The sequence below is a fragment of the Bos indicus genome, chromosome 17, assembly GCF_029378745.1.
Source record: "Bos indicus isolate NIAB-ARS_2022 breed Sahiwal x Tharparkar chromosome 17, NIAB-ARS_B.indTharparkar_mat_pri_1.0, whole genome shotgun sequence".
Lineage (NCBI taxonomy): Eukaryota > Metazoa > Chordata > Mammalia > Artiodactyla > Bovidae > Bos > Bos indicus.
In genome coordinates, this window is record NC_091776.1 from 52,158,542 (window position 1) to 52,183,593 (window position 25,052).

Genomic DNA, 25,052 nt, shown 5'->3' on the forward strand with positions numbered 1-25,052 from the left:
CGGGGAAAAGGAAGTGGGAGACCTGTGGTTTCCTGTCCCAACCTCAGCCCAGGGAGGCTCCTGGCAGATCCTTGAGACTGAGAATGAGAGGAAACACTTCTCCTTGGAGGATCAGGGTGTCTGAGCAGACTCTGACTCGCTGTGTGTCCTCGGGAAAATACCTTTGGCCTCTCTGAAACTCTCCAGCCAGCCATCAACCTACTGTGTGCTTTGAGGTCTGTGTCTTTTCAAGGAAGAGAGCCTGGGCTGTGTTCACAGTCTTAACCTTAAGGGCAGATCCCTGGGTGATTCAAAGTACTCATGTTTTGGAGGTGTGATTGTGTTTGTCCTCAGAGGTCCTTGAGTCCTGAGGTCAGGTAGGAAATTCAAGCTCCCAAGCCTTAGACAGGGAGCTTAGACAATATCTCACAGGGAGCTTGAAAATGTCCCCTGCCCTGTAATTAAAGTCAAGATTCCCAGGGCCTTTGGAGTTAGATAGCCTGGTTTAAAGTGCTGTCACTCACGGGCTGTGTGACCCTGGGCAAATCACCTCACCTCTCTGTGCCTCAGCTTCTGGGTTATACAGTGGGGAAATATTAATAATAGGGAATATTAATAATAGGCTATACGATAGGGAAATACAATATTGATAATACCCATCTCATAGGGTTATGGTGCTCTGGACAAAACCTGGCCCATTTTGAGGGCTTCGCCAAGTGTTGACTTTTGTTTTGGGGTCAGGAGGGGATTTCACAGAGTTCTCTTAGGCTGATGTTGGAAATGTTTCCCCCACCCTAGGTACCCGGACTCCTACACTTTCCATCTCTCCCAAAAGGTCGAGGAAGGAAGGCACCTTGAGATGCTCACGTACAAACTGCTTCTTACTGACAAGGACTAAGGGCCTTAGCCCAAGTCACACAAGTCCTGGCACCTGTGTCCCCATCCTTGGCATTTTAAGTTCTGCTGCACCTGGGCTGGGAGACACCCTTGGGAGCCATCGGAGGCCACTGGGCCTGGAGTCAGGTGGAATTCCCAGCCAGCTGCACTTGTCACTTCTGGAGTGCTATTGGCCAGGAAGTAAACACCAGTGTGTTCAGAGCCAGGGCTCGTTTGTAAACACTGAGGATGATCTTTTATAATTTGGAGGACAAAATCCTTTTTTCTCCCATCCCAGCTCCAGTCCCCTTTACTTCATATTCTTGAGATCAAGAGAGACTCCTCTTATTCCCTCCTCCACCCCACGCCCACCCCCTCATAAGCCTCAAAGGATCTTCAAGGTGTTATTTCCACAAAAATCTTCTTAGCATGTCCTTGATCTTATCTGTCTGTCTGTTCATTCCTGCCTCCCACCTTTTCTGCCTCCCTCCTTCCCTCCCTTCTTTCCTTTCTTCCTTCTCTCTCTTTCAACTGGCTCCAGGGACTTCCCGGGTGATCTGGTGGTTAAGACTCCAAGCTCCCAATGCAGGGGACACCAGTTTGATTCCTGCTTGGGGAACTAAGATCCTGCATCCTACATGGCGCAGTCAAAAAAATAAAAACAAAGCAAATATGGCTCCAGTAAAGCCTGCACCCTCTCTTCTACTCCTCCTTCCAAAAGACCTCCAAAAGACTCAGTTCTGTTCATCACTTAGACCCGGGCCACAGTCTTACCAGGTACTGCCTGGTTGCTCAGTCCGCAACCCCGCTGATTGACTACAGCTTGCACAGCGCCTTCCCAGGTAACACAGGTGATGCAAAGGAAAGGAAGACCAGGTCCTCATCTCAGGCAGCGAGTGCATAACAGGGAAGACGGGAAAACACAGAGAGAGACTTTAGAAAGCAGTGGCAGGTGCATATCATGTAAACAGCATACGTTATTTATTCATTCGACAGATAAATTTATGGAGTACCTACAAAGTGCCAGGCACTGTTCTGGGCCACAGTGGTGACCACAAGAGATGAGGTCTTTGTCTTCAGGGGTTTGACTTTCTAGTGCAGTGCTGTTCCGTAGAAATAAATGTGGTGTGTCACACTGATACAAAGACATAGGTAAGGTTAACGTTTTTTTTTTAACCTCACCTGTGGCTTGCGGATTCTTAACTCCCTGACCAGGGATTGAATCTGGGCCCAGAACAATGAAAATACCTAGTCCTAACCGCTGGACAACCAGGAAATTCCTCAGATGAAGTTAATTTTAATAACATACCAAACCAGCCTTTCCAAAATGTTATTTCAACATGTAATCAATGTAAAGGTACTTTTTATTGAGATGTGATTGACAGATAACACTATTTTAGGTGTACAGCATTATGCTTTGATATATGTGTGTATTGTAAAATGATTACCACCTAAGGTCAGTTAACATCCATCACCACACAGTTACCAAAATATTATTAATAAGGTATTCTGCATTCTTTTTTTCCTACCATGTCTTTGAAATTCGGTGAATGTTTAACCCTCACTGCATGTTTCAGTTGAGACCAGCGCATTCCAAGTACTCAGTAGACACATGACTAATGGCTACTCTAATAGAATGATATGATTCTAGCGTGAGGAGATAGATTTTTTTTTACAGTTTAAAACATTTCAGCTTATCATAAGTGCCATGAAGAAGATAAAATGGGGAAATATAAAAGAGACTGGTCAGCATTGGGGTCTCATAGATGGAGCAGTCAGGAATGCTTTCCCTGAGAAGTGCCATCTGAGCTGAGATCCAATGAAGGGTAGGTACCAGCCATAGGGAGATCTGGGGGAGGGGCGTTCTGGGCAGGAAGTGCAGCAAGTGCAAAGGCCCTGAGGTAGGAGGTTGGTGTGTGCATGGAATGCAAAGAAGGCTGGTATGACGAGAGCAGAGCAAGTGAGGAAGAGGTCAGGGAGACATTGTTTGGTGGCTCAGTTGTGTCCAGCTCTTTGCAACCCCATGGACTGTAGCAGCCAGGCTCCTCTGTTCTTGGGATTTCCCAGGCAAGAATACTGGAGTGGGTTGCCATTTCCTTCTGGGGATCTTCCCAACCCAGGGGTTGAACCCGCATCTTTTGTACCTCCTGCATTGGCAGGCAAGTTCTTTACCACTGAGCCAACTGGGAATCCCTCAGGGAGGTACAGGGATCTGATAACTCTGGGCCTCATGGGCCAGCATAAGGAGTTTGAAAACAGTGTCAAGAAAAGGTGAAGGAGATGATCAGTCAGGGGCCACTTCCTGGAAAAGCCTTTTTAGCTGGTGTGGAGGCAAGATCAAATTGTCCTTGATCAGCTCAGGGGCAAGAACCAGCTCCCCCAGCATCAAGTTCAGCTCACTGAGAGAAGAATAAAAAAAAAAGAACTGAGGGATAATAGATAAATTGTATTCATCTAGTGCTACTGTAGCTAATTTCCACAGCCTTACTGACGCAAAACACAAATTTATTATCACATTGGATAATATGATACTATGAATAATATCAATATGAAGAATACTGGATAAAATTCTGGAGGTCAGAAGTCAGAAAGGAGTCTCACTTGGGTTAAAAACAGGTGTCAGGAAATTCATTCCCTCTGGCAACTTTAGGGGAGAATCCTGGCCTTTTCCAGCTCCTGGGGGCCACCTGCATCCCTTGGCTTGTGGCCCCTTTCTCCATCTTCAGAGTCAGTAGTGTGGCATCGTCAAATCTCTGACTCTGATCTCTGCTTCTGTCACCACATTGTATGTGGGATCTTAGTTTTCTGACCAGGGATTGAACCCGCGCCCCTGCAGTGGGATTGTGGAATCTTAACCACTGGATCACTAGGGAAGTCCCCCCATCATTCATCTCTGATTCTGTCCTTCCTGCCTCCCTCTTTCATGTTTAAGGGCCCTTGTGATTACATTGGGTCCACCTGTGATAACCCAGGAGCATCTCCCCATCTCAGGGTCCCTTTTGCTGCACAAGGTCACATATTCTCAGGTTCCAGGGAGATGAGGTTGTGCACATCTCTGGGGGGCGTTGTTCTGCCTCCTCCAGCCATTTACACTTGACTGATAGGCTGATAGCACTGTGTGCCCAGCCTTTGTCAGGTGGGAGCAGAGAGGACTGGGGCAGGAGGAGCCTGACTCTACTTCTAGTCCATACCTGCATGTGGGAAGGTCCTATGGTCGCTCCATCTTTTTTCAATCACTGCTTCTGCCCTTTGGCCCCACGCTTCACCTCCCTTGGTGACCTTGAACCAGCTGTCTGAATACTTAAGTTATTACCTCTCATTTCCCAAGTTCAGCAGGCTTCCTGATGAAGGCGATGGGATTTAGGAACTTATTTGAAAGATGAACGGAGGCGATGCTGACATCTGGCCACCTGGGCTGGCTTGGGATGGGTTGTAGGAGGACCAGAAATCAACAAACATGTTTAGCATTTTCTGGGTACTGGGCACAATTCCAAATATCTACATATATTAACCATTTAATCCTCATGAAAACCTGCAGGGTAGATATTACACTATCTTCCTCATTTCCAAGGCACCCAAAGACTGAATAACTTGTCCAAGATCAGCTAGTAAGTGGCAGAAATTAAATTCATGCTCAGGTCAACAGGCTGCAGTATCCATGCTTTAAGCAAGCATTCTATACAGTTAATGGTTTTACAAAATACTTGTTTTTTTGGCAACAGCTTTATTGAATATAATTCACATGCCGTACAGTTCACCCATTCAGAGCATACAATTCAATGTTTTTTTTAGTTTTTTTCCCAGACTTGTGTTACAATCAGTTTTAGAACATTTTCATTACTCCGGAAAGAAAACCCAGGCCCATTAACAGTCGTTCCTTATTCTCCACCAACCCTTCTGCCCCTGTCAAGCTGCCAATATACTTTCTGTATCTGTGCATTTTGTGTGTCCATCTGTATCATGGACATTTCCCATCAATGGAATTACACATTGAATGACCATTTGCATCTGGCTGCTTTCGCTCAGCATCGTATTTTCAAGGTTCATCAAAGCTGTAGCTTGTGTCAATGCTTCATTCCTTTTGTCTGAATTACATTCCGTTGTGTGGATACACCACATTTTATGTACCTGCTCATCAGCTGATGGATGTTTGAGTTGGTTCTGCCTTTCGGCAATTATGAATAATGCTGCTGTGAAGGTTCGTGTACATGTTTCTCTGTGGACACATGTTTTCATTTCTCAGACCCTACAAGTGGAATGGATGGGTCATATGGTAACTATGTCTAACTTACTGAGGAACTGCCAGACTGCTTTCCACAGTGGTTGCACCATTTTACATTCTTACCAGTGATGCAGGAGGGTTCCAGTTTCTCCACATCCTTGCCAACACTTGTTATTATCTGTTTCTCTGATTACAGCATTTCTCTGATTACAGCCATCCACAAAATTATTTAATAGGCATCTTGTTTATCCTCACATTCAACCAGTAAGCCTTTAATTTTTTTTACTGAAACATAGTTGACACACAGTATTATATATTAGTCTCAAGTGTGCAGTGTAGCGATTTGACATTTACATATATTATGAAACGATCTCCATGATAAGTCTAGTAACCATCTGTCCCCATGCAGTTATTGCAATACTAGTGACTGTATTCCTTATGCTATGTGTTACATCCCTGTGGCTTATTTATTTTGTAACTGGAGGTTTGTACCTCTTAACCCCTCTCACCTGTTTCACTCCCTTTCCAGTCCCCTCCCTTCTGGCAACCACCTGTTTGTTCTCTGTATCTATGTTGTTTGTAGATTCTGCAAATAACTGCAATCATGTGGTATTTGTCTTTCTCTGTCTATCTCATTCCACTTAGCGTCATACCCTCTAGGTCCATCGGTGTCACAGATGGCAAGATTTCATTCTTTCTTACAGCTCAGTAATATTCCATTGTGTAAATAGACCTTATCTTCTTTATCCACTCATCTATCAGTGGACACTCAGTTTGCTTCCAGATCTTGATTGTAAATAATGTTACTGTAAACAGAAGGGTGCATGTATCTTTTCAAATTAGTGTTTTTGTTTTCTTCACTGTGAGCCTTGATATTAGGGCTCCCCAGCTAAGGGAAGCTGAGGCTCAGAGTTCTAAAGTTAGTTGCTCAAGGCTACTTGAAGAGGTGCCTGTTTCAGGTATACTAGGAGCTTCGGGGCCAGGGAACATCCTTGGGATCTTTGCAGCCCTCTCTGTCTCTTGGAAAGAGATGTGTCCTACTAGGATGGAAAGTCTGTCTGAGGATCAGGGATGTGACCTCCCTAGAGGGCAGGTACGTTCAGGCCCCTGTAACCTGGGGCTGCCCCTCCATCCTCTGTCTCCTGTCTGGGTTGTTAAAAGGTGCAGATCCGGTGCCGTGGTTGTCTTCAGGGCAGTTCTAACCTGCCTGGGTCCTAACAGTGTAAGTGCGGGCCTTGCCCAGAGGAAGGGCGTCTTCTAGTTTTTGTGAAGTTGCCTTGTAGGCTGGAGATGCCTGAACTTCTCACCTGCTGATGCCTGGTTCTTGCAGAGAAGGGAACAACCCCAAAGCTCCAGCATCTCTGAGCTGCTCCTGAGTGTCGGGGTAGGGTGGGTGAGGCTGTTGCCCTGGGCAGGCAGTGAGTGACTCACACTGGCCCCTCGCCCTTGCAGGAGCTAGAGCTGGTGGAGGACGTGTGGCGAGGGGAAGCACAAGACCTCCTTTCTCAGATCGCCCAGCTGCAGGAGGAGAACAAGCAGCTCATGACCAACCTCTCCCACAAGGACGTCAGCTTCTCCGAGGAGGAGTTCCAGAAACACGAAGGTAAGGGAGGGGCTGGCACGGGAGGTGAGGGGAAAGGCACTTCCCATCGTCATCACCAGTATCACCAGTGAGTCCTGAGGATGGTCCCAAGCGTCGTGTCTCATGTCACGTGCATTTACACCATCACATGCCAGGTGTGCGTGCTCAGTCGCGTCCGACTCTTTGTGACCCCATGGACTGTAGCCCACCAGGCTTCTCTGTCCATGGGATTTCCCAGGCAGGAATACTGGAGTGGGTGGCCATTTTCTCCTTCAGGGGATCTTGCCAGACCAGGGATCAAACCTGTGTCTCTTGCATTGTCAGGCGGGTTATTTACCACTGTGCCACCGGGGAAGCCGTTCCCGCCATCACTCTGCCCGAGAGAAATTGTGTAGTCTGGTTTACAGGTGATGAAACTGAGCAGTTCATTTAATAAATTGTTAGAGGTTCCTCACTTTTCCAGACTCTTTTCCAGGCACTGGGGATACATCTTGGACAAGACAAAGCCCCAGCCCTCGTGAAGCTTATGTTCTAGTGCAGAAGAGATAGACGATAAATATGTAAACAGATAGCACAGTCCTGATTCTGACCCACATTGTGGAAGAACTGAAAAGGAAGGTGGGTGGAATATGATAGAGTTGACTTGGTGAGAAGCTTTTTTAGATACAGTGATCAAGGAGGGCCTCTCTAATGAGGTGACATCTGAGCCCTAGTTAAGTCATGGAGCGAGCCATGCAAATATCTTGAGGGGAAAGCAGGTACGAAGGCCCTCGGGCATGACTGTTTATGGAAAGCCAAGGAGACCAGCATCACAGACCAGCATCACAGAAGGCCAAAGGTGGTTAAAGATGAAGTCAGAGGGGCCAGCAAGGATCAGATCACATAGCCCCTTAGAGACCTAGGTTTGGATTTTATTCTGAGTGTGCTAGGAAGAGATTTGAGGTACATGTCATGGGCACACGTTTAACAATGAGCAAGCCGGGATGGCCACCCAGATCTTAATGGCGCTGGAGCACCCCAGCTGTCATTGATCTTATTAACAGTTATCTAGAACCTTCACTCCAGGCCCTCTGCTGGTGCTGGGGAAGCAAACACAGGAAGATTTGGTCTGGTCCCTGATGAGCTGCTTCAGCTTAGGGCACTTGAGATCTTTAGTTACAGCAGGCAAACTCTTAGTTGTAGCATGTCTAATCTAGTCCCCTGAAAAGGGATCTAACCTGGGCCCCCTGCATTAGGAGCTTGAAGTCTTAGCCACTGGACCACCAGGGAAGTCCTAGAGCCATCTCTTTAGTCTGAGTAAACTCCTTGGGTCCTGACACAAACCCCTCCTCATGTTTGTTATGAAGGGGAATGGACTTCCAGGGAGGAGACCTGAAGTTCAGAGGTTACAACTCTCGTGAGTATAAAGTACCGCACTGTATAAGGACCGTAGGGACCAAGGAGAAAGGAAATGTTTGATCCAGGTGCTGCCGTCCTCTTTTCCATGGGTTTCCTTTGTTGAGACATGAACGGTGCAGTGAAAACAAAAGTCTTAGCAGTGATAAGCATTGGTGCTCAAAGAGTGCTAACCAGGGGTGATTCCTAACCTGATAGTTACCTGCTGAGTGACCTTGCTCAAGTCATTTGACCTTGGTGTGCCTAAGTGCCCCATGTGAAAATGGGGCAGATAACCCTGTCTCTGTCATAAGATTGTTGTGAGGATTAAATGAATTAATACATGTAAACTGCTTAAAATAGTACGTGGTGCCCACACGCTGAAAGTTTTTAACTATTGTCACTATGAGCTATTGTTATCCAATCTCCTTTTTGAAAAAGAGGAGGAAAACGGGCTGAGGGGGTGCAGCCTTCCCCTTCATGGCTTAATAATATTCCCTTATCTGTTTGGACCACGTTTTGTTTTTATCCATGCCTCCACTGATGGACGCGGGCTTGTTTCCAACTTTCGGGTGTTGTAAAGAATGCCACTGTGAAGGTTCTGGTATATGTTTTATGTGGACGTAATGTTTTTGGTGTTTTTTGTTTTCTTTTAAATAAATTGTGGCTGTCCTGTGTCTTCGTTGCTCGCACTCAGGCTTCTCTAGCTGGGGCATTTGGGCTCTTAGTTCCCCGACCAGGGATGGAACCGAGGTCCCCTGCATTGGGAGCGTGGAGTCTTATCCACTGGACCCCCAGGGAAGTCCCTGTTTGCGGTGCTTCGAGAGGTATATACCTCCAAGTGGACTTGCTGCAGCCTGTGGTAACTGTTGGACTTCACGAGGCACCCTTCGCCCTCTTTTGGTTTGTGATATTTCTGGAGGTCACCCAGTAGGCTCCAGGGATGATGTGGGAACTCCCCTGCCTGCCCCAGTGATGCCCCAGAGGCCTCGGGTCTGCCAGGTGTGGGTCCCAACACCCGGAGCTGCTTTCTCGGGGCTCGTTGCATCTGTGTATACGCGGCACCCTCTGTGTGGGAGGGCTGTGCCTCGGCTCTCTGCGTCCCTGCTGGGCTCTTCATCAGACAGCCCACACAGGTGCCATCTGAGACGCACTTAATTGGCATCTCACGTGGGTCCAGCTCCCAGGGCTGAGCTCAGGGAGGCTCGGGTGTTCTGCACGGCTGCAGCCCCCACCCAAGTGGAGAAACTGGGCGGATGCCAGGCATGCCTCTCACGGTTATTTTTATTTTGCACAGGAAGCTATGGGAACATAACAGGGACAAGAGCATTTCTTCCACCTTGGAGAGGAACAGACACAGGACAGAGGGTTCCTGGGGAGAGGTGCCCCCATGAAGTTAGACTATGTGTCGGGCATCACTTGGGGCAAACTAGAGATATAGGGGATGAGGGGGTGGGGTGCCTGCTTAGAAGAGCCGGCCCTGGAACTTGCCTGGCGGTGCAGTGGTTGAGACTCTGGCTTCCATGGCCAGGGGTGTGGGTTCGAGTCCTAGTTGCAGAACGAAGATCCCACATGCCGCGCAGGGCAGCCAAAAAATAATTTTTAAAAAACACTATGAAAAGAAAAAAGAGGGCTTCCCTGTCGGCTCAGGGATAAAGAATCCACCTACCAATTTAGGAGACACAGGTTCCATCCCTGATCCAGGAAGATCCCACATGCTACAGAGCAGCTAAGCCACAACTGCCGAGTCTTTGCTTTAGAGCCTGGGAGCTGCAACTGTTGAGCTCATGCCCTGCGGCGACTGAAGCCTGTGCTCTACAACAAGAGAAGCCACCGCAGTGAGAAGCCCAAGCAGCACAACTGGAGAGGAGCCCCTGCTCACTGCTACTAGAGAAAAGCCCACACAGCCAGAAGACCCGGCTCAGCCAAAAATAAATAAATAAAGTAATTAAAAAAGAAAAACAAAACAAAAATAAGAGCCAACCCGCCTGGAACAGTGGTGCTTTCCCAGCCATTGATACTGGGCGCTGGGCTCGGAGCACCCGCCAGTCTCTCGTCTCCAGCTCCCCGAAAGTCTCCAGATGAAAAAGCACTTCACTGCCTCTTGTATTTGGAAACCGTCCTGTCAGCACTTGGAAACTACTAGTTAGCACATGCTGAGATGAATTACAGATATGGAAGCGATGGGGGGTGGGGGAACGAAAATATGCTCAGGCCTCTGGAGAAAAACTCCTGGGCTCTGGACAAACAACTCTTGTCACTAGGAGAGGATGAAGACTGACCACTTAGCCATTGTCTGAAGGGAAGCTGAGACATCTTTTACCTTTTACCAAAAACTGTAGGCAAGTCACAGATATGACTATAATTTTTCTAGGGGTGGCATTTAAAAAAGTAAAAAGGTGAAAGTAATTCCAGTTTAAACCGATAGGCTCAAGGTATCATCCTTCAACATGTTATCAATTTAAAAAATCATCAGTAGAGGAATTCCAAGGTGGTCCAGTGCTTAGGACTCCACGCTTTCACTGCCAAGGGTCTGGGTTCAGTACTAGTCAGGGAACCAAGATCCTGCAAACTGCATGATACAGCCAAATCAATAATTATCCATAGGATATTTTGCATATTTTTTCATATTAAGTCTTTGAAATTTGTAGTTTATTTATTTATGTATAATCACTGCAGATGGTGACTGCAGACATGAAATTAAAAGACGCTTACTCCTTGGAAGAAAAGTTACGACCAACCTGGATAGCATATTGAAAAGCAGAGACGTTACTTTGCCAACAAAGGTCCGTCTAGTCAAGGCTATGGTTTTTCCAGTGGTCATGTATGGATGTGAAAGTTTAACTGTGAAGAAAGCTGAGTGCCGAAGAATTGATGCTTTTGAACTGTGGTGTTGGAGAAGACTCTTGAGAGTCCCTTGGACTGCAAGGAGATCCAACCAGTCCATTCTGAAGGAGATCAGCCCTGGGATTTCTTTGGAAGGAATGATGCTAAAGCTGAAACTCCAGTACTTTGGCCACCTCATGCGAAGAGTTGACTCATTGGAAAGGACTCTGATGCTGGGAGGGGTTGGGGGCAGGAGGAGAAGGGGACGCCAGAGGATGAGATGGCTGGATGGCATCACTGACTCAATGGACGTGAGTCTGGGTGAACTCCGGGTGATGGACAGGGAGGCCTGAAGTGCTGCGATTCATGGGGTCGAAAAGAGTCAGACACAACTGAGGGACTGAACTGAACTGAATGTTATATTATATGTTGTTGTCGATATTTAGTTGCTAAATTGTGTCCGACTCTTTGTGACCCCATGGACTGTAGCCCACCCGGCTCCTCTGTCCAAGGGATTCTCCAGGCAAGAGTACTGGAGTGGGTTGCCATTTCCTTCTCCAATATACATATATGTTTTATTTTTATTTATTTGTTTTTGACTGCACTGGGTCTTCAGTGCTGTGCTAGGGCTTTCTCTAGTTGCTCTGAATGGGGGCTACTCTTGTTGTGGAGCACAGGCTCTAGGAATGCCGGCTCAGTAGTTGTGGCTTGCAGGCCCTAGAGCTTGGGCTCAGTAAGCAGTTGTGGCACGTGGGCTTAGTTACTCCGTGGCAGGTGGGATCTTCCCAGACCAGGGATTGAACCTGTGTCCCCTGCATTGGCAGGTGGATTCTTATCCACTGCACCACCAGGAAAGTCTTATATATGTTTTGTTGTAGTAATCTGTACATAATATTTATCATCTTAACCATCTTACTCAGTATACAATTCAGCTGGGTCTAGTACATTCACATTGTGCAGCCGAACTCCAGAACTCATCTCATCTTGCAGATCTAAAACTCTGTCCCGTTAAATGATAACTCTCCATGCCTCCCTCCCCTAGCCCCTGGCAACTGGCATTCTACTTTCTGTCTCTATAATTTTGACTACTCCAGGTATCTCACAGAAATTGAATCATGCGATATCTGCCTTTTTGTGACTGGTTTACTTCACTGAGCATAAACGTCCTTGACTGAGCGTAAATGTCCTTGACTTTCATCCATGTTGTATGTGTCAGAATTTCCTTCCTTTTTAAGGCAGAATAATATCCCATTGTATGGATAGACCACACTTTGTTGATCCACCCATCCATTGTTGGCTGATGTGTATTTTACATAGAGCACTTTGAGGGGTGATAAAGTGGTTGCGAGAGTGTGGACCCTGGAGCCAGGCTACCTGAGTTTCAATCCTGGTTGTCGTTGTTCAGTTGCTAAGTCATGCTGACTCTTTGCGACCCCATGGACTGCAGCACACCAGGCTCCTGTGTCCTCCGCTGTCTCCCAGAGTTTGCTCAAGTTCATGTCCATTGAGTCAGTGATGCTGTCTAACCATCTCATCCTCTGCGGCCCCCTTCTCCTTTTGCTTTCAATCTTTCCCAGCATCAGAGTCTTTTCTAATGAGTCGGACCTTCGCATCAGGTGACCAAAGTATTGGAGCTTCATCTTCAACATCAGTCCTTCCAATGAATGTTCAGGGTTGCTTTCCTTTAGGATTGACTGGTTTGGTCTCCTTGCTGTCCAAGGGACTCTCAAGAGTCTTCTCCAGCACCACAGTTTGAAAGCATCACTTCTTCAGCGCTCAGCCTTCTTTATGGTCCAACTCTCACATCCATACATGACTACTGGAAAAACTATAGCATTGACTAGACGGACCTTTGTTGGGAAAGTGATGTCTCTGCTTATTAATATACGCTGTCTAGAATCCTGAACAGTGCCTAAATCCTGAATCCTGGTAGTGCCGCTCCTCAGCTGTGTGACCTTGTGTAAGTTCACTAGCTACTGTGCACCGCAGTTTCAACTGTACAGTGGGAACAGCAGGATTCCTACTTTGTAAAGTATTCTGAGGATAGAGTGAGCTAAGCTCTGTTTATATCAGCATCTTCTATAAGGAGACCCTGAGACGAGGATGTTCCTCTGCAGGTGATTTATTAAGGAAGTGCCCCCTAGATAAGACTATTGGGGGAAGTGGAGGGATCAGGACAGGGAAAGGAGGAATCCAAATAAAGTCCGTGCAGGGCAGTGAGCTCTGGAGTGTAAGTTACACCTAAGAGTCTCCCTACCCTTGGGCACAAGGGTGCACTTTCTTTTTTAAAATATTTTTATTTACTTATTTATTTGGGTGCACTGGGTCTTAGTTTCAGCATTTGGGATCTTCAATATTCATTGCGGCATGCAGGATTTTTAGTTGTGGCATGTAGGGTCTAGTTCCTTGACCAGGGATCAAACCCAGGCCCCCTGCATTGGGAATATGGAGTCTTAGCCACTGGAGAGCCAGGGAAGTCCCCTGAATGTCTCGTTAATTTAGCTCCCAGAGTCTTGAATTGCTGGGTGACTTAAATAATTGCTCAGATGGTAAAGAATCCTTTACCAAGGCAGGAGGCACAGGAGACACAGGTTGGATCTCTGGGTTGGGAAGATCCCCTGGAGAAGGAAATGACAACCCACTCCAGTATTCTTGCCTGGGAAATTCCCTGGGCAGGGGAGTCTGGCAGGCTACAGTCCACGGGGTCACAAAAAGTTGGACACGACTGAGGGAGTAACAACACAACTCCCGGCTTTTATCTATGTCTGAATCTCTTCAAAACACTTAACCTTTTAGTTTTTCAAACCACTTCTCCAGCACTCTCGGACTGTGTCTTAGCAGAGTGTTTGGAGCAGGGAGAACTGGTATTTCTCTTTTATAGATAAAATGACACTTGGAGACACTCACTCTGGGCCAGGCCTGTTGTGAGTACTTCACGTAGATTAACAGAGGCAGCCTCACAAGAGCCCCCCAGATGGGGCCACCACATGACCCCCATTTGCAAGTCAGAAAACAGGCACCAGGTCAGCTGTGAATGAGTCCAAGTAGCCTAGCCCCAGACTCCCAGCCCTTGACCATGTGTTCTCTGACTGCTCCATCCTACAGCCACCAACACCCATGAAGGTGACGGATGGCGAGTTCCCTGGTGGCTAGTGGTTAGGATTCTGGACATTCACTGCCATGGCCCGGGTTCAACCCCCAGCCTAGGAACAGATCCTGCAAGCCATGCTGTGTGGCCAAAAAAAAAAATCCTTTCTTTGGGAATTCCCTGGTGGTCCAGTGGTTAGGACGGGCTACTTTCACTCTGGTGGCCTGGGTTCAGTCCCTGGTTGGGGAACTCAGATGTAGGTGGGTCCCAAATACAGATTTCCTTTCTCTGGACCTCGTGCTTGCCTGCCTCCATCCCACTTGATTTCTACTCATCTGATTCCTCAGAGTGGAATGTACCCGCCAAGGATTAAATTGATTGAGCTAAGCCCCTGATACTCCTGCCCTGGGGTTTTGCAGGATGGGGGCTCAGAGAGAAGACAGCAAATGTTTTTGTGGATTTTTCACAGATTCTGCCTGCACCTGATTTCAGAATCCCCTCCCCTACGCAGACAGAGATACACACACACACTCGCTCTAGCATTGTGTCTAAGGTGTGGTTTTTCTGGAAATGTCATGTCTTCTTGTTCCACTACCCCAGGCCCAGGTCCTGCCTCACATCAGTTGCCCAGGAGTTTTGAGAGAGGGATACCCAGTGCCCAGAACCCTCAGATGGCCCTGTGATTCCCCATCAGCAGTCTGGGGGCCTGGCAGTTAGGACTCCGGCTGAAGAGTCTCCTTTGAGGAGCAGGGAGTGTCTGGAGAAATAACTGACTTGATCAATTTCAAATGCAGCTGGTAGTCGCTGTTTCTCACTGCTGTGCATCGTTCCATTGCCTGTCACTCTCAAGGTTTATCTTTTCATCCTACTACTGACGGACATTTTGGCAGTTTCCAGTTTGGGGCTATTACAAATAATGCTGCTATGAACATTTTAAAAATATTTATTTATTTAGCTTTGCCAGGTCTTAGTTGCAGCATGCCGATTCTTTGCCATGAAATGGAAATGTGAGATCTAGTTCCTTGACCAGGGATCCAACCCACGCCACCAGCATTGGGAGTGCAGAGTCTTAGCCACTGGACCACCAGGGAAATCCCTACCGATGGTTTAAGCAGGAGAGGGAGGTAGACTCACCTGCTGGTCCCTCTCGCCCCTCTCTAGGCATGTCAGAGCGGGAGCGGCAGGTGATGAAGAAGCTGAAGGAGGTGGTGGACAAACAGCGAGATGAGATCCGTGCCAAGGATCGGGAGCTGGGGCTGAAGAACGAGGATGTTGAGGCGGTAAGTGCTGAACCCCGCCTGCCATGTCCACCCCTGGCCAGGAGGTACCAGTAAGGGACTCCACCCTCCCCTCCGAAAGCTCCCCTTCTCCGGCTCGGTCTCACTCCATGGGCTCCATGATGTAGGGATCCTGCCCGTGGCTTGGTGGGCCAGCCCTGAAACAGTCGCTATGGATAGGCCCCTCAGCCAAGTCTTCACTGGAACAGTAGGAGGGAACGTGGCAATGCCCACTGACTTGACTGTTGCCACACACTGAGGAAGTTCCAGGGCCTGGTCAGCCTTTTTCTGACCCTGAGGCTTCCTCCAGTCCACCCCTTTCATGGCCTGGCATTGTCCCGGCCCCTTCAAGAACCTATACTTTGTCTCTGGTTAAATTAAAAAAAGATACCCCTTTCTCAAAGCGTGTTACTTCCTTCTGTTGGGAAATTGTCATAATATACTAACAAGACCCTTATCTTCCACCTGGCGTAAAATTATCATAGTAAATATATAAATTGCCCATCTCTGGCATCAACAGAGTTGTAAGAATGTGAACAAATTTCAAGCAAATCAAAGCGTGTACAGTATGAATGGCATGCCTGTAGACGGTTTGCCCTTGTTCAGTGCACAACGTGAGCTACTGTATGTGGCGGCCTCGTCCAGTGGGCTTTCTCTCTCTACAGCTGCAGCAGCAGCAGACCCGGCTGATGAAGATCAACCACGACCTCCGGCATCGCGTCACAGTGGTAGAGGCCCAGGGGAAGGCTCTGATTGAACAGAAGGTAGAACTGGAGGCAGATCTGCAAACCAAGGAGCAGGAGATGGGCAGCCTGCGGGCGGAACTTGGGAAGCTGCGAGAGAGGCTACAAGGCGAACTCAACCAAAATGGAGAGGAGGAGCCTGTGGTGAGTGGGAAGCCGGCCTCTGTAGGCTGGCTCGAGGTGGGCCAGGCTGCCTTGCTTTCACCATTATACTTGAGGGAAATAGGAGGCCCAGAGAGAGCCAGCTTCTGGCCAGGAGACACACAGCTGGGCAGAGGTAGTGCTGGGCCTGGAACCCAGGACTTCAGCATTCTAGCCCCGAGTATCCAGCTCGCTGGTGGTTACTGGGCATCTGCTGTTCATTCATTCATTCAAATAATTATTGACTATGTTATAGGCATGGGGGATGAAATGGAGACCTGGTTCCTGTGCACATGGGGCTTACAGCTAGTATGAGAGAAAGACATTAGACAGATAATCACATAATATACCATGCATGCATGCGTGCTCTGTCACTTCAGTTGTGTCCGACTGTTTTCGACCCTATGCACTGTAGCCTGACCCTATGGACTGTAGCCTGACTTTTTGCGACCCTATGGACTGTAGCCGGCCAGGCTCTTCTGTCCGTGGGATTCTCCGGGCAAGAATACTGGAGTGGGTTGCCATGCCCTCCTCTAGGGGATCTTTCCAGCCTAAGGATTGAACCTGTGCTTCCTGCCTCTCCTGCAATTACAGGCAGGTTCTTTACCTGCTGAGCCACCTGAGAAGCCCTAATATACCATATGACCCAGCAATCCTACTTTTAGGTATATGTCCAAGAAAACTGAAGACATGTGTCCACCTAAAGACATGTACACAGGGATTTCCCTGGGGGTCCAGTGGTTGGGAGAATGCCTTCCAATGCAGGAGACAATGCAGGGAGCGATCCCCGGTCAGGGGACTGAGGTTCCACGTGCCACAGGGCATCTAAACCTGTGTGCCTCGAGTACTGAGCCTGCGCGCTCTGGAGCCCCTGTGCCACGGCTAAAGAAGCCCACGCGCTGCATCTAAGACCCAACACAGCCAAATGCAGGAATGTATTTTAGAAAGGCCTGTACACACGTTCATAGCAGCACTAGTTTCAACAGCCAAGAGGTGGAAACCACCTACATGTCCATCAGCTGGCGACTAGATAAACAAAATATGGTCTGTCCACATCGTGGAATATTATTCAGCCATAAAAAGGAATGGAATACTGAGACATGCTGCAATTTGGATGAACCTCAAAAACATGCTAAGTGTAAGTAGCCAGACAAAAGGCCACATGTTGTGTGAGTCATTTGTTTGAAATATCCAGAACAGGCAAATCCATAGAGAGAGAAAGAAGACGGATGGTTGCAGAGACTGGGAGAGGGGAGACTTCTAATGGGTACAGGGTTTCTTTTGGGGGCGATGGAAATGTTTCTGGAATTAGATAATGGTGATAGTTGCACAGCCTTGAATGCACTAAAATGTATTCTGATTTTTATACTTCAAAAGAGTGGATTTTATGGTATGTGAATTATATCCCAAAAAGCAAACCAGCAATTTATGTTAAAGGAGAGCCATAGTGCCAGAATGCCCCAACTGCATGGACTCTAGAGCCAGTCTGCTTTGGTTCATATCTACTCTACTCCGTACTACTGCCATGACTTTAGAAAATTATTTAGCTTTTTCACATCTCCGTTTTCTCGTCTCTAAAATGGGAATACTAGGGAGTTCCCTGGTGGCCTTGTGATTAGGATTTGGTACTTCCATTGCAGTGGCCTGAGTTCAATTCCTGCTTAGGAAACTGAGATCTCATAAGTCATGTGGTTTGGCAAAAAAAAAAAAAATGGGAATACTGATAAGAGTTCTTACTCACAGATTATTATTATGAGAATTAAATGACTTAGTTCATTTAGAGTGTTAGCTGTTATTATTACCATGATAGTCTGAGGGAGTCAAAAAGGCTTTGCCAAGGAGGTAATGGAAAGAATGAGAGTGAACTAGGTGAAGGGGGGTGGCTGTACAAAGGCCCTGTGGCAGGGGAAATTGCAGTGCAGTCAAGGAAGAATAAGAAAGAAAGAGTAAGGCACTTCCTTGGTGGTCCAGTGGTTAGGACTCTGCCCTTCAAATGCAGGGGGCAAGGGTTCGATCCCTGGTCAGGGAACTAAGAGCCTACATACCACATGGTGCAGCCCAAAAGAAAAAAGAAAGTCAGGATGGCTGGTGTGCAAGCTCACAGGGAGGGAGAGGGTCTGAATGCGGTCAGAGAGGTTGGCAGGGGCCAGTGCTGCAGAGTGGAGCTTGGCTTTTATCTGCAAGCACTGTGCTGGGCGCTGTGGAGGTTTGAGGAGCTTACAGCCCAGTGCAGGAGACGGTCTTGGACCCCAGCAGCCACACTCAAGGTGGGACGGGATTGTCTTCGCACTAAGAAGCTGTCTCTGTCTGGGTTCCCTCGAGGCAGAGCTTGAGAAGAGAAATGTGGGCAGGAGGTTAACTGGGGAAGTGATTGATCTCAAAGACCAGAGAACTGACACAGGGAAGGAGGAAAAGGGAATTTGAGGGTGTGTCACTGAGGTCGCCATGGGGAAGCTCAGTCCCTCTGGGACCTCAGAGAAGACCTCCCAGAACAGTCTTTCTGGAGGAGAAAGTCTTAGAGCAATGATCTACAAATGCCTGTCCCCAATTACTAAGGGGAGGTGGGGTCCCCAGGGGTATTATCCCTACCAGTACTCCCAGGCAGAACTTGTGGAGCAGAAACTGGGGGGGAAATGGAAAGACAGGGCACTTCCCTGGTGGTCCAGTGGCTAAGATTCCAAGCTCCCAATCCAGGGGGCCTGAGTTTGATCCCTGCTCAGGGAACTAGATCCTGCATGCCACAACTAAGATCCCACATGTGGCAACTAACACCCAGTACAGCCAAATAAATAAATGAAGTAAATATTAAAAAAAAAAAATGGAAAGACATCCAGTGTGTGCTCGAGGTGGGGCTCTGTCCACATGAATGGAACCACACCACAGCTGCAGCGGAAATCCGGGTGGGCCCAGTATGTGACCCAGGGCACCAAAGGTATCTCCCACGTAGATGTGCCCCTGGGATATTCCAGGAACATAGAGATGGGGCAGTTAATCCTGATGGGGGTGGCATGGAGTTTCATGGACCAGCTGTTGCTTCAGCTGAATGTCAGTGATTACAATGCTAAGATATTGATAGACAGATGTAGAAGATGGATATACTGTTTCAGAAAAGTGTAATGAACTGTTAGAGAAAAACTCAGAGCTTCCCATTTCTTCCAGCACATATTTTTTGACTTTCCAGTTTGCAGGCACTGTGCTGGTCTCTTGGGTTCCAGGTGAGGGAGGTAAGATAGACGAACTTTCCATCAGGCTGGCTCAAGTCCCAGCAGAGTCATTAAGTATCTTGTGAATTTGGGCCATACACTCCTAGGTTCTTTGAAGGACAAGAACCTGCGAGATACAGATAGGAAGGAAGAGAGAGAAGTCTTAAAAGGGAAATTGGAGTAGAATCTTTTGGCTACAGGTGACAAAAGCTTAACTTAAAATGGTTCAAGGATTAAAAAAAAAAAAGGAATTTGGGACTGTGTAACTAAAAGCTTTGAGTTAATGACGGCTTCAGGTATAGCTGGTTCCAGGTGCCCTGATGACGCTGGCAGGAATTTGTTTCAGACCTTCTCTCTGTGTTGGTGTCATTCTCAAGCAGCCTCTTGCCATATAGTGGCCCCTACTCAACCAGCTTTGCAACCGCAGTGGAAAGAAATTGCTTCTTTCTCAAATTCTCAGCAAAAGTCTCAGGAACCTTCTCATGACCTCACCTGAATCAATCACTGTGGTCTGAGGTCTAGATTATACATGTTGTCCATTTCTGAGCACATGGCTCTCCATGATGGTGCCAATCCAAGCCACATGCACGGAGAGTAGGAAAGAGGAGTTTCTCCAGAGGAAGGCTGCCGTGACCCAGCCCAGAGATGTGCAGGCCAGGCAGGACAACAGCTGTCGTCAGTGTCAGAGAGTCAGGGTTGAGAATGCCACACACAGAACTCTGAGCAGTGAAGGCTGTGGATTCTTTCACAGGGTTTCAGCAGGGGAGTGGGAGGATCAGCTCTGAGTTTATGGCGGACAGTTGAACAAGGAGACGACGGCAGCCATGGCTGTCAGGAGCCCTTGGCAGTAATCCAGGCAAGAAAGGTGAGGGCTGGACCAAGTCGATAGCCTTGGGATGGAGGGGGCGCCCAGCAGGCAAAGCTTGGGGTGGTCACTCCCTCCCACCTCCCCTGGGTCCCCCTTTCAGCCTCCTGAGCCCCACGAGAGCTCAGGCTCTGTCTCTGGCTGGTCCAAACCTGGGTCCTGAGGACATCACCCCTAGCCACAAGACTCTGAGCCCTGTTCCAGATCTCTTTCGGACAAGGACATTTCACACCTCCTTGGCCTCGTCGCCGGTAGGTTTCAGTTTCCTTTCTGGCTCCACGGAGGTGGGGCAGAAACAGAGGAGTAAAATCCAGTAGCAGTTATGACTAACCCACTAAGCTTCTCTGCAGCATCTGTTCCTGAACTCAGGGTGTCTTTTGAGGCCTTGACAACATCCTTTGGAGTTGAGTGGCGTTCAGGATGCTTGTCACTCAAACAAGGAAGCTGCAGGTGGTGGTGGCCTCGTCACCTGCTGCCATGTGACTTGGGGCCCGTCCATCTCTCTGGTAATAGGTTCTTATCTGACAAATGAGGGACATGAACTTGACTTGATTCAGTAGATCTAAAAGTTAGCATGGCTGGCACTAAAAGGAACAAAATGGGGTCATTTGTAGAGACATGGATGGACCTAGAATCTGTCATGCAGAGTGAATTAAGTCAGAAAGAGAAAACAAATATCATATATTAATGCATATATGTGGACTCTAGAAAAATGGACAGATGAACCTATTTCCAAAGCAAGAATAGAGACACAGAGGTAGAGAACAGACATGTCGGCACAGGGTGGGGGAAGGGGAGGGGGGGACAAATCGGGAGATGAGGACTGACATATGTACACCACCATGTGTAAAACAGATAGTAGTGGGAAGCTGCCATATAGCACAAGGAGCTCAGCTCAGTGCTCTGTGATGACCTGGATAGGCGGGATGGGGATGCTGGGAGAGCGGTCCAGGAGGGAGGGGTGTATATATACAAACAGCTGATTCACTTCATTGTACAGCAGAAACCAACACAATATTGTAAAGCAATCATACTCCAATATAAAAAAAGTTAGCATGGCTGGATAGAGGGTGGTGATCAGAGAAGGGCACAGTGAATTCGGAGTGTAGAGGAGATGGCCATGCAGGGCTTCAAGGCCTTGAGAACGGTCTATGGGCTGGGTAGGATGTCCGGGGATGGAATGTGGGGCAAGAGGAACAGCATAAGTCAGACTAGAGACTGTGCAGGGTGAGGCTGGGGTGGTAGTTAGTCCTGGCACCAGATCAGTGACGGAAGATGGGAGCTATGCAGGGATCCAGAGCCAGGGAGGAATCCATTCTTTTTTTTTTTTTAAACTTTTATCAGAGTATGTACTGTGCTGTGCTTAATCGCTCAGTTGTGTCCAGCTCTTTGCGACCCCATGGACTGTAGCCCGACAGGCTCCTCTGTCCATGTGGATTCTCCTGGCAAGAATACTGGAGTAGGTTGCCATGCCCTCCGCCAGGGGATCTTCCAACCCAGGGATCGAACCCAGGTCTCCCGCATTGCAGGCGGATTCTTTACCAGCTGAGCCACCAGGGAAGCCCATTGGCGTATAGTTGCTTTACAATATTGTGTTAGTTTCTGCTGTACAGCAGAGTGAACCAGCTATATGTATGCATGTATTCCACCCCCCACCTTTTTAAAATTTCCTTCCCATTTAGGTCACCACAGAGCATTGAGCTATACAGTATGTTCTTATTTATCTATTTTATACATAGTATCAATAATGTATTTATGTCAATCCCAATTTCCCAATTCATCCCAAACTCCACCCCATCCCCCTCGGTATCCACACATTTGTTCTCTGTGTCTCCATTTCTGCTTTACAAATAAGATCATCTGTACCATTTTTCTAGAGTCCACATGTATGCGCTAATATACGATATTTGTTTTTCTCTTTCTGTCTTACTTAACTCTGTATGACAGACTCTATTTCCATCCACATCTCTACAAATGACCCTGTTTCCTTCCCTTTTATGGCTGAGTAGTATTCGTTTGTATATATGTATCACATCTTCTTTATCCATTCCTGCGTTGATGGACATTTAGGTTGCTTCCATGTCCTGGCTATTGTAAAGAGTGCTGCAGTGAACACTGGGGTGCATGTATCTTTTTGAATTATGGTTTTCTCTGGGTATTTGCCTAGAGGAATCTGTTCTTAACATTGCCTCTTGATTCATATGATTCTTTCTGAGATGTTAATGCTGTCATTTCAGTGTGATCTCCAGTAGGCAGGTCTCTTTGTATATTTTTATAACATATTTATTGAGAGGTAATTCACATGGTATACAATCCATCCATTTTAAAGTGTACAGATAAATTTTTTTATTTTTTGGCTGTGCCATGTGGAATCTTAGTTCTATCCAGGGATCAAACCCGCACCTGCTGCCTTAGAAGCACAAAGTCTTTAAAAAATAATATTTATTTATTTGGCTGTACAGGGTCTTAGTTGCAGCATGTGGGATCTAGTTCCCTGACCAGGGATCAAACCCAGGTCCCTTGCATTGGGAGCTCATGGTCTTAGCCACTGGACCAGCAGGGAAGTCCCAAAAGGGCAAAATCTTATCCACGAGACTTCCTGGGAAGTCCCCAGGTCAGTGGTTTTTAGCATTAAATATATTCACTCTATTGTGTGATTGTCACCACTATCTAGAACATTTCCATCAGCCCGGAAAGAAACTCCCTACACATCAGCAGTCACTCCCCATCTGCCTCCCCCAGCCCCGGCAACCACTCGTTTACTTTCTGTTTCTGTGGATTCGCTTCTTCTGGACATTTCGTTGAAATGGACTCATGCACCATGTGATCCTGACTACCTTCCTACTCAGCATGTTTTCTAGCTCATCCAGCTTCTCACAGTTTAACTGATGGCTGTCCTGCCTTTGACAGTTGGACATATAAACCCTAAGAAAATGAAGTCGGCTTCTTGTCTGAAGGACTTTATATAAAACCAGTAGGAAAACTTAAAGGTAATAGTACCTCCTCGATGTCAGTGTCTCCGCCTTTTAAGTTATGATTTCTTAGTAAGTTGGGGTTTTTGTTTGTTTGTTTGTTAACTTTTTATATTGGAGTGTAGCTGATTAAGATGTTGTGATAGTGTTAGGCACACAGTAAAGTGACTCAGCCATACCTATGCATGTATCTGTTCTCCCCCAAACTCCCCTCCTGTTCAGGCTGCCACATGACATACGGCAAAGTTCCCTGTGCTACACAGTAGGTCCTTGTTGGTTATCCATGTTAAATTTAGCAGAGTGTACATGTTGATCCCATACTCCCTTACTATCCCTTCCCCTCATCCTTCCCCCCTGGTAACTGTAAGTCCATTTTTTAAGTCTGTGAGTCTGTTTCTAGTTGTTTGTTTGTTTTTAAGTATACAGGAAAAGCAGAGAGGGGCCTGATGGCTGGCCTGTGAACCAGGGTTTTGGGCACTGAATTTATCCATGGTAGCCTGGAGCTACCAAGGGTGACCAGAGCACAGTCATTCCCCACTGCTGGGCGAGGGCTGCTCAGAAGTATGTTCCAGGGGCCTTGGGAGCACAGGAAGTGATCTTGCTAGACCCAGGCAGTGGTGGGGTGAGGGGAGCATGCCCAGGGGGCCAGGACTCAGGATGGAGGGCCCTGATGGAAGGTATTGTCTCCCTAAGGCCTCTGGACAGGCCCCATTGCTTGTCGGCTGGTCTCTTGGGCCTCCCTGGGGAGTACCTGGGGCCTCAGGCATCTCCCTCAAGCTGTGCCCAGAGAGCCTCAGGGGACCACAGACAATCAGCGATAACCCGAGCTACCTCTGTGGTCCCTCATGGGCTAAGTCTAGAAGGCTCGCTGCCGATTGACCCGATTGCCATGTTGGGAAGAGCCTTGGCCATGTCTCTCGAGGACTGGGCTGCCCAGGGCACTGCAGCAGTGCCTGGTGGCCTCTGGAAAAGCTGAAGCCCCAGTCTCATCCTCTTCTGCACTTCCAGGCGGCAGTCCCAGAAATCAGGACTTTTTTTCCCACACCTGTCTCGGCATCCCTCAAGCTCTAAGGGGATCAGGTTGTTCCTCTGATAAAAGAACTGTCTTTTTGCCAGAGATAAAGAACTCAGGTTCTGAGCAAGCCCTTTGGTGTCTTGGGTGAGGACAGCCCATGGAGGTGAGCAGGGAACTACCATACCCTGAAAGCCTGTATTCATAAGAATGCCTGATGTAGGCGTGGGAAGACCCCTTAGAAATATTAATGGGTTTTTTAGGGCTCACTGGGGAAATGGGCCTGGAAAGGAGCAGGCAGCTTGCCCAGAGCCCTCTGGGAAAGTGAGGGGTTGGGACCCCTCCTGAAGGGCTTTATGTCTTCCCCAGGCATGTGATCATCTGTCAGCTGGCACTTCCCAGAGACAGAAAGAGGCAGGGGACTTGCCCAGCGAGTGTAAGAGCCTGGGTTGTTTGAAGGAAGGGCTGGAAGGGAGTGTGTGAGCCTGAGATTTCTGTCTACAGCTTTTAACACCTATGGCATCTAGGCAGAGAGGGAAAAAGGAGAGATGAGTGTGCAGCCCTGGAAACAGCGCATAAAAGGACGTAGCTGCCACACAGCATCAGCCCAGTGTTGCCATGTAGACTCCATGTGACCTAGTTTTCCAATATTTTTCCCAAAAAGAAGCCCGAAACCCAAACTTTAATGTGAAATCTCCTGATCTAAAACAATTGGCAACTACTTCAAAGGAGTTTTAGAACACAGAATCAAATAAAAGGTGGGTCGGGTGGAAGTGGGGCCACTGGGGTGGGCCCAGAGTTCTTGGTGAACTCCTACACATCCCTCAAGACCCTGTGCACAGAGACCACATCTGCAGTAACATCTTCTGTGGTCCTCCTCAGAATTGATGTC

The 25,052-nt window shown here is 47.8% G+C and overlaps 1 protein-coding gene across 5 annotated transcripts in view; it reads left to right on the forward strand.

Annotated features, from left to right (window-relative positions):
* Nucleotides 1-25,052, forward strand: part of RILPL1 (Rab interacting lysosomal protein like 1) — a 42,284-nt gene that overhangs the window by 1,291 nt on the left and 15,941 nt on the right. For all 5 annotated transcript variants that reach the window (XM_070769413.1, XM_019977587.2, XM_019977589.2 and 2 more), the window contains exons 2-4: nucleotides 6,530-6,680; nucleotides 15,109-15,227; nucleotides 15,890-16,111. In XM_070769413.1, the coding sequence (XP_070625514.1) occupies nucleotides 6,530-6,680; nucleotides 15,109-15,227; nucleotides 15,890-16,111 (492 nt within the window). The remainder of the gene's footprint in view (nucleotides 1-6,529; nucleotides 6,681-15,108; nucleotides 15,228-15,889; nucleotides 16,112-25,052) is intronic.